This window comes from Cuculus canorus, chromosome 15, assembly GCF_017976375.1.
Source record: "Cuculus canorus isolate bCucCan1 chromosome 15, bCucCan1.pri, whole genome shotgun sequence".
In the NCBI taxonomy this organism is placed as follows: Eukaryota; Metazoa; Chordata; class Aves; order Cuculiformes; family Cuculidae; genus Cuculus; species Cuculus canorus.
The window spans coordinates 17,924,865-17,934,727 of NC_071415.1; the positions used below are offsets into that span (position 1 = coordinate 17,924,865).

Genomic DNA, 9,863 nt, shown 5'->3' on the forward strand with positions numbered 1-9,863 from the left:
ATTACCTGACTGTGTTGAAACCTGCAAGAGCCATTTGTGAACTGTTCTTTATTGAAAACTAAAAGTCTTACTGAATTAATCCTTTTCTTCTCAATTTTTAAGGTCTAGAATACAGCAGTTTAAGGCTGTACATGCAAGTCTCATGAGATTCTTAAGACAGGACATGTACTAGGTAAGAAAAGCCCTCTGTCAGCTGTCCCCCTTATTGTACTTGAGGCAACAGCAGGAGCTTTTTCCTACTGACAACATTAATTTTGCTTCAAATTATAGCCTTCAGTTAAAAAAAACCAACATGTGTAGCACTAAAAATGGAAGTCAGCATCTCACTGCAGAAGAACAGGACAGGACTTTTTGTCTAGACTAGTGCTGTGTTTGTTGAATGTAGTTAGAGATCTCAGTTGAGCTTGATCAGCATGTGTTCCATACACACAGGTACAAGAAGTTTAATGCTTCCTGTAGAGCTGAAGACCTTTGGACTTCATATTTGTATCTCAGGAAACACAGTAGCTTTTTTCTACTTGGCAATTAAGTAGTTTGAAATTTCATATTTTCGTATAAGTTCATGGGAAACTAGCCTTAAAGTCTATGTGGCTGCCCTAGGAGTTTTGGAATATATAAGCTGCTATTGGTGGCTCAGTGTTCTTCCTTCTCCCCTTTCTGCCCTCTGTCATCCCCCAAACTTTTGATGTTCAGAACTCCCTACTTAACATATCTTTTTATAGTTCTTATAGCTGAACTGTAGCAGAAAGCAAGAAATAGAAGGGATGTCCTTATTTAGAAGGACTTTACCTGGCTAACTAAAAACTTTTACAAAGGGACCAGCAATCCCCCTTTGACATATCAACATTGGTTTTAGCAGGAAACATCGAAACTTATTTTGTAGTAGTACAGTTAAATCAAGAGTTACCTACAAGATACATGAACTCAATTCTATAGTTGTCTGTAGACTGAAGTGCCTTTTTACAACAGGCTGTTAACATATACCATAACCACTACGTACACAAACAGGTTTTAGGAAAAATGCACATGACTTGCACTTACACCAGTTTTAATAAGTAACCACTTCTGCAGTTTTAGCATGCAGACCTACAGAAGAGGTAAAATGCCTGCTCTACTGCCATTTAAAACTCCTGGAAACCTTCTGGACCATCCTTGACAGTTCAGTATCCATCATTAGTTCCCAGGTTGGAATCCATCCAAGTGGCAGTTTCCTTGCAGCAGCTACATAGAGAACTCTGTTCTAGTAGCCAGAAGTTTAACCTACCTAGCTGCAACTAGGTAGGTTGTTTTTTCTTTTTGTGTAGCTCCTGTGTTTCCTCCCTCAACATGTTACTGAAAGCTTATACCACCTTCTCAAAGAAGGTACTCTGCATCAGCCCAAATGACTGTTAAGAATAGGAGTTCTGACTTCGTGGCTGTACACTCAAGTGAGTAGCAGAAGCAAGCTTTAAATGCAGATTTGGTTTTGAAGGTCTGGAATGCCATCTATAGTTGCAGTTCAGGAGTCCCCTTGTACATTACCTACAATTGCATCATAATCCCATATGCTGTGGAACACAAAGCAAAAAGCTTCTGGCAGCCTATTTACAGTTCACAGTTGTAAAGTAGTTCACATTACAGTAGTAGCTCCATCAAAATAGGCTCAGATAAACATTCAAGTAACAAAAAAAACTCTAGTAGTCTCTTCACACCAGTATGTGCCTGTGTCCATTGCCAGCAATGGAGGTTGCGCCAGGTGAGTCTTCTCCTATCATAGAGGAATTGGGGTACACAGTTGATGCAAAGTGCAACTTTTCAGTGCATGCAGTTGCAAACAAAGCTGATTTAATCCTCATCAAGGTGTTTTCTGATGACTAGTATTCATGTGACCAGGTTCTTCACAGTAGAGATTCTTCTGCTGGTTACACACATTGTAAGCATAGCGTTGCTCCAAGTTAGCTATGTACTTCTGTGCCATTTGGAGTTAGCTTAGCTTTCCTCTCTACACAAGGTCCTCTAGCAGAGTACTGCACCAGAAGAAAGGGCTCTTTGGTTTCTCCTTCGCCCACAATGCTTTCCTCATCTTCAGACTGGCTGATCCTCTGCAGACGCAGGTAACACCAGCAGCCCAATATCAAGGCACCAAGAGCCGCAATAGCAATCAAAATCACAATAACAGTCACCACACCAGTGGTGGGGCTGTGATCCATAGACATGGTCACTATTTCAGATTGTCCAACTTCTTTTAGGAGATTCTTCCGTCCTCACTATTAGGCTTGCTGCATCTTCAGTCTCCTGTGGTGGAAAAAATACACTTAATGAAGTTACCATATTGAGCAATGCTATATTAATGGTTGGTATCCTTCACAAAAGCACAAGACCCTCTAGCATTCAGTGCCTTGAGCTTCTCGTGCTCCTACAGTTCTTACTCATAAGCTGTTTCTTTAAACTGCCTTTGGAGATTAGGTTTCTACATCTAACTAAAGCAAATGAAAGCAAAACTCCAACTCAACTGTCAGGATAGCACGTGGTCAGCCTGCTAAGAGGTAACCATTTCTGCTAGGAGACAGGATGAGACTAGACACAAACACCTAATAGACTGTATGGAAGTTACACAGTTTTCTGTAGGGAGATTTAAGACTATTTAATACAAATGCTAAATCATGGGTGTGCTCTCAAATCCATGACAAGGTAGCAATTCTGCTTTAGTTTTCCTAAAGGAATCCTACAGAAACAGAAGTCTGGCCCTTTAAAAAATTTAATTTGCAAACATCTTTACATACAAACAGTTTCAGGTTAGGTAAGGTAATTGCAAAGTTAATTGCAATGCTTATGCACTGCTATAAGCCCATCTGTAACACTGGTCTGTTTAGAAGGGTTGACTACATGGCAGTTGGTCATTCATTTTGCTGTTCAAGTCAGGTGTTCCTTTATACACACTTTTTCCATAAGAAGCAGGTAGAGCTAGATTTATTGAAGATGTACAAAAAAGAGGAAAATAATTATTTTAAGCTCCTGCTCTTGGTGGCTTCCAAACCACTAGAGGAAAGTAGTGTGTAGTGTGTTAGGACTGGCTGAAACGGGAACAGAGGCAGCAGGCAGGAAAATGGGAGACGGGAGAAAAGAGGCTTCTCCTTTCTAGAAAAGGCTCTTCCTCGCTGTCCTTGTTGTAGTCAGCTGCAAGAGCAGCATCTTTATACAAACCCTTCAGGAGGAGTCAGTCTTAATCAACCTTGAGCCAGTATCACCACGTTATTTTGAGTATTACCCACTGCACATAAATTCTCACCAGCATTTCAGCAAGGACACAGCTGCTAAGGACAAGTTCAGTGCATGTCATTAGGGTCCAGCGTCACATAACTAACTTCCACACACTCTTGTCTACATTTCCAGCTCTGTAAACTACAGCAACCAGTAGCTTGTAGCATACCTGACAGCCAGCCAAGTCCTGCAGACCCGATTTTACCCAGCTAAGGAAAACAAACCAAAACTAACCACACACACCCTTAGCAGAGCTATATGCCCAGTGCAGCTGGAGAAGTGTATAATTTGTGTCACCATCATCTTGGTTCTGCAGTGCTCATTCAACACAGGCTGATCAGCTGAGGGTGATTAAGAATGACTTTCATGCCCTTCATTTTCCCAAGGTATGTGTGGACTGCAGCACTGCTTGCTCTAGCCACAACAGTACAGCATCAGCATAAAAGATAATTTACCTTGCTTCTCCTGCAGCCACTGCAGGCCCACATTAAGCCCCCTAGCAGCTTGCATGATTGGTAGCAGCAATGACAACATACCAGCACAGTTTCTCTACAGCAGTTTGGTGCAGCACAGAACCTCACATTAAGACTAACAGTTGCCGCCACCTAGAAAATAGCTCTTAATACTGGAAGCTCACATTGCAAATGCTGCCCCTCTGCCAGGCTTCAAGTGAGCAGACAGCATCAGCTGTACAAGGTATGAAACTGCACATCACTGTCCTCTGTATCACCAGGATACAATCTGTTTTTAGACCTCAGCAAAACAGCTAGCAAGGCACAGAGCTTCACAAGCAGTCTTGAGAAACAAGTTTGAACGCAGGAGCTAGATGTTAAACCCAGGTCACAAAGGACCTACATCTATCTTTATTGTAAGTTATTTTACCTCCCCTTTTATAACAGCCGCAGACTGCAATGGTCTCTGTTTGACTTGGAAAAATGTCTCTTAAGTTCCTATTTGAGGGAGAAATTACTTTAAGGGTGCAGACCTGTCTTGGGACAAGGCTTTCTGTTATCAGGTGAGACACTGGGCTCTTGCCATTCCTGTTTCTGTTAGGATCCTGAGCAGTACAGCTGGACCAGGCAGTCCACTGTTTGGGAAGGCGCATTTTCTGAACAAAGCATGCATAGGAGCAGTTCAGAGTTGTTGAGAGGCAGGCATTTATTGCTCTCTGTACATGAAACGCTGCAAAGTACTCCTTAATTCTTACTGTGCTTGGACACTTGTGTTTAACACTCACAACTACAGCTTCATAACACTGCTACTGCTTGCTTGAAGTTGTGAGGCAGTTTAACCCCTACTTCCACATTTCTGCAAAATCCTGAAGTTAAACTATGTGAAGATCAGACCTGAGTCTCCATCAGTGTTATTTCTCAGCAGGCACTGTGAAGAACCTTGCAGGGCCACATGCACTCAATGAGTGGGTGACTTCAGTCACTGGCAACTCCCACTCAGCTGATTCTTCTAGAATATATGAAGCTCTGCAGCAGATGCCAGTCAGGAGCTAAGTGGAGAGTTTCAAGGTGCAGAGCTGGCCAGGAAGAGCATGTGGATTACTAGGGTATGATAGCTCTGTTTCTTTGTCCTCTGCTCTAGCAAGTCAACTCAGCTTAGTCATGACAGCTCCTTCTAGAATAAATTCATAACAATCATTTATAAAGGGACAGATTTAGCAACTGGGAGATCACCTTTTCTTATAGAAGTCTTACTCGTAACTTTACAGACAATGAAGACTGTCGGACTAATCCTTCCAGTGTAAGATGTCATTCGTATTTATCATCACCAACTAACTAGAAGAACTCGTTAAGACAACCAAGATGTTAACAGTAGTAGATGTAAACAGGACAGAAAGTTGCAGGACCTGTCCCTGAGGCAGGATGTTATGCATGAATGTGCACTCTGTTTACAGTAGAAACATACTGCCAGCTGGGTTAGGCTTTTCTATGTCTCAGGTGATTTTGCTTTGATACGGGGAGGTAGAAAGTATTAAAAGATGGAGAACTAGGACTTCCAGAATGCACAAGACTGATTTACCCTTAGTAAGCAATTCCCAGTCCAAATTTGAGTGCCACACAGCAACTTACAGATTCCTCTTAAAGAGCTTTCTTGGCTAAATCCCCGAATTTTTACATTTAAAATATAGAACGCTTATTTGATTAAAAATGCAAGGGATCTGCATCAGTTTGAACTCTGGGACAGAAAAGAGCCCAACCTCCTCTGGATGAACTGCCCAGTAAATTCCCTTTCTCTAGGCACACAGAGCGTAGAAGTCCTTTCTTCTGCAGGCACATCCTCTTCCCACTCGAAGAGTCAGGAGCCAGCACCCTATGTAATTCAGGTGTGAAGCATCTGTACACATTTACAATGGCACAAGCAGCTAGTTTATGGTGAGTGACAGTAACTAGAGCGGTGATACTGATACTTTATTAGCTTTGGGTAGTTTTGTTTCAAACACCTGCAGTGTTCTGGCACTGAAAGCTACAGTGTTGCTAGGTCATGCTGCTATTTTCCTGGCTTGAGGTCACTGTATACCTAGAGCTAAAGTTCTCCTGCAGCCTTAGTTCTGTCCTCAGCATGGTACACTTGCTTGTTGTAACTGTACTAAGAACTACCAGAGAAATCTCTAGTTTCTGTGTTGTTTTCTAGATGCAGAACTCCATCATCACTATTCTTTCCACCAGCAACTGACTGAAATCAGGATTAATCTGTCTTCCAAGTCCACTTCTTGATGGGAGAAATAATTACATTCTGCAGAGCCCCTTAAATTGATCTGAAGGAAATTACAACTAGCTTCAGACTCACTTTTCCCTTATAACATACCTAGGCTAAAAAACACAAGCATACCAGGAGCAGCACTGACTTAATTTATCACTTTTACTGTAAGATATTAAAAGCTGTAAATTCCTGACCTTCAAAAGGATTGCTAACACCATCCACATATACTTGGTGGCACTTCTAGTGCTATATCCCTTCCCACCACGCTTGCTATCAAAGCAAGCATCTAAGTGGTGTTTACTCATTAGCAAGATTAGTCAGATTCACTGGAAGTGCAAACAGCCCATCTCAGTTCTTACAGCAATCAAGCAGTTGAAACATCAGCTAGAAACCATTTTTCCATAAATAACTGCTACTTTTCTTTTTTGCCTAATACCACCTTTTCCTTGGGACTTCATTTGTGAAGTTTTATTATCCAATTCAGAAGCTGTAAGTAAAGGACAAACCGAAAGGCAGTTTAAATTGCAGAAGGCTGCTAGGGGATAAATTTATTACAAGGCTGGCATTAGTTTCTAAATATAGTTTTTCATGATTACAGGCATTCTGCTGCGAAGTTCGCTATTGTTAATGCCTGCAAGCATGTTTCTGAAAAGAAACACTGCCTTATCATAGAAGCCAAAGCTACAGAAAGACACTTCAAATCAAATCTACCGTAGTTCACGCAAATATACGAAAGTCTTCAAGCAGTTATGATTAAAGGACAAGTATTAAGTCTTTGGCTTTGTGGGTTTAAGGGCAAGGGGGAAGGTGGAAGGTATACTTTATATTGCAGTATTTCAACAAAAGTGAGCCGAATGGGCAAAGAAAATGAAAACAAAACTACCAGAGTGACCTTCAGCTTAAAAAAAAAAAATAAAAAAGATATAATAATGACTACTTAGTTTAAAAGCCTGCATGTTAAGACCTTTAAGAGACAAAGTAACAGCAGCTTGCACTACATGTTATTAATTGTGAAAAATGCTTTTTCCTGTATGTGCCAGTAAGATAACTTTTGAGGAATGCTGCATACTCACCACAAAAGCATTAATCCCAATGGAAGATGAGAAGAAAACCCCCTGGGGAAATCTAAGCTGTAATTCTACCACTGGCACACAAATGCATACAGCACCCACAGTACCCTGTCAGAGAGAGTTAGGCCTCTATGATACAGGATTGCTCAGGTTACACTACTTCAAAAAAAGTGGGATCACTGTTATTCTTAATTAACTCCAGCTAATACCACCTCTTTCTGACAAAGAGAAGTTACCTTGCACAAACTGGAGCTTGGCCAGAAGCTATTTTAGAAGCAGGGAGCTGTTTAGTAGGAGCCTTCAATGCAACTCATCTCCTCCCAGCCCTTATTATACTTGTCATGAGGAGTAAAAGAGCAGGGAAGGCAGCTAAAAAAGGGTTTTCTGTGGCTAATTAGTTAAGGACAGTCTTCCAACCGCTTAGCATGCAAGCAACTGTTGGAAACACTACAAGGAAAACTGATACTTAACAGCACTGACTGGAACAGCAGTTAGTTTCCACATGAAGTATAGTAGTAACTTACACTTCATGAAAAAAATCACTTTTAAAGCTTTACACCAAGATAAACTGCACAGAAATCAGTATTTTACAGAAAGGAGTAAGATGGAGAAAGGAAAGCAGCAGAACAGGAAGTTTCCCAGACACAGCGACACAATTTCAAAGACAGGCAGACCTTCTCAGTAGCACAGAAAGCGAAATAGGTATACGCTGAAACTACCTGTCAGGCAAGTCGGCCAGTTTATGCAGAACCAGAAGCAGGTTTCTAGCATTAAGACTATATTTTCTTCAGAGGCAAACACATAGCTGGCAAAGCATCTGTCACACTCTAGATTTATACTTGCCAGCATCATATCCACATGGAACTCTAATGACAGGTCTGTCCTGATAAGATAACAGTCACTTCTGACTTTATCACGAGTTATCAGAAGTAACACGCTGTGTATATCCCGTAGCATGGCTTCATTCTCATGGTATGAGAAAAATTACTAAGAGGCAATGTTAAGTCGGCTGATAAAAACCTTCTATTTACACACTGGAGAGAGTTCTCAAGTGTGTGGTGTGGGATTTTTTTCACGGCTTTGTTTAACAGCAGCTAGCTAGCACCTACCCCCTTCTGATAGCCAAACAGCTTTTATAGCCAGCTCAAGTCCTCAGACTGCAGGTGCCCCGCAGGTCTGTCACACACCTGCCCCGGGCTCAGAGGCTCAGGCTGGGTGCTCCGCTCGGAGTTCCAGCATCACCTTATTCGACAGGCGAAGGTCAGGCTGGTTTCGGATCCCGCCTGGCGAGCCTTCCTCCTCGCTCCTCCCCTGTGCACAGGGAGCACGCTGCTCTCCAGCCGCTCCGCATCCCGAGTCCCTCTCGCTCTTGGCTCTCCGCAGTTACATAACGACACCCGGCCCTGGCTCGGGGTCCGGGGAAAACCCCGGGACCGTTTCACCTACCTGCTCATCAAGACGAGAGACCTTACGAGATCTCCCGCGTTCTACTCCAAAGCATCGCCTGCCGCGGCAGGAAAGGAGGGGCGAGGCCCGCCCGGGGCTGCGGCACGAAGGCGGCCGGGACCCGGCCGAGCCCCGCACAAAGAGCGGCCGCTCCCGGCCCTCCTGCGGCCCCGCCGCTCCCACCGACGCCACCGCGGGGCCACGGCCCCTTCCCCGCCCGCGCCGCTTATACAGGGCCGGGCGGCGCCCAGCGGCGGCCAATGGGCGCGGGGCCGGCAGCGACGGCCGAGGGGCGGAGCGGCCAATGGGCACGCCCTCCCCCCTTTCCCTCCCTCCCTCCCTCTCCTTCTTTACAGCCCTCTCCTGCTCCCTCCCTCCTGTCCCTCTCCGCCGTCCCTGTCCTCACGGTGCGGGGCTGGCCGGGCTGTGGCCCCGGCGAGGCCGAGGCCGAGGCTCAGGGCGGCACCGCCGCCTCCTCCGCGTGGCGGGCTGCGAGCGAGCCGGGAAAGGCGGAGGGTGACCGAGGCCGTGCCCGAGGCTGGGGCTGCAGCGCCGCCGGAGCCCCCGCCGCTCCCCGGCGCCGATGGGGGCGCGGTGCCCTTTCTGAGCAGCCGTTCACCCTGCGGCGGTGACGAGGGCACCCGCCAGGGCTCACCACCCTCCGGGGCCGGTCCTGACTGTGCCAGACAGTGGAAAGGTGATCAGAGTTATGGAATAGTTCGGGTTGAAAGGCACCGTAAGGCCCATCCAGTCCCACCCCCTGCCACGGGCAGGGACACCTCCCACTGGATCAGGGCCCAAGGCCCATCCAACCTGGCCTGGAACCCCTCCAGGGATGGGGCAGCCACAGCTTCCCTGGGCAGCCTGGGCCAGGGCCTCACCACCCTCAGCGTGAAGAAATTCCTCCTTATGTCTAGTGTAAGCCTGCCCCTCTCCAGTCTGTACCCATTGCCCCTCAGTCCCACCACCACAAGCCCTTGTGAACAGCCCCTCTCCAGCTTTATTGTAGCCCCTTCAGGTGCTGGAAGGTCACTATAAGGTCCTCTTGGAGCCTTCTCCGGGCTGAACAAGCCCAACTCTCTCAGGCTGTCCTGGTATGGAAGGTGCTCCAGCCCTCTGATCATCTTCGTAGCCTCCTGTTCGAACAGCTCCATATCTTTCTTATGTTGAGGATTCCAGAACTGGACACAATATTCCAGATGAGGTCTCACAAGAGAGGAATAGAGGGGCTGGCTACACTTCTTTTGATGCAGCCCAGGATACAGTTGGCCTTCTGGGCTGCGAGTGCACATTGCTGGCTCATGTTGAGCTTCTCATCAAGCAGCACCCCTGAGTCCTTCTCTGCAGGGCAGCTCTCAGTCACATCATCCCCCATCATGTATTGAAAGCGGGGAT

At 45.5% G+C, this 9,863-nt stretch overlaps 1 protein-coding gene across 2 annotated transcripts; it reads right to left on the reverse strand.

Annotated features, from left to right (window-relative positions):
- Positions 1-53: 53 nt before the first annotated feature.
- On the reverse strand, positions 54-8,698 carry SNN (stannin). Of its 2 annotated transcripts, none has more exons than XM_054080327.1 (2): positions 8,469-8,698; positions 54-2,274 (listed from the first exon to the last, which is right to left on the reverse strand). In XM_054080327.1, the coding sequence occupies exon 2, from the start codon at positions 2,193-2,195 to the stop codon at positions 1,935-1,937; it is 261 nt and encodes an 86-aa protein (XP_053936302.1). In that variant the 5' UTR covers positions 2,196-2,274; positions 8,469-8,698; the 3' UTR covers positions 54-1,934. The 2 variants fall into 2 exon arrangements, with proteins under 2 accessions (XP_053936302.1, XP_053936303.1); XM_054080328.1 differs by lacking the exon at positions 8,469-8,698 and adding an exon at positions 7,742-7,867.
- Positions 8,699-9,863: the final 1,165 nt, after the last annotated feature.

Bases quoted from the DNA above. Each gene is read 5' to 3' on its own strand.
- SNN (XM_054080327.1), bottom strand. From the start codon at position 2,195: ATGTCTATGGATCACAGCCCCACCACTGGTGTGGTGACTGTTATTGTG.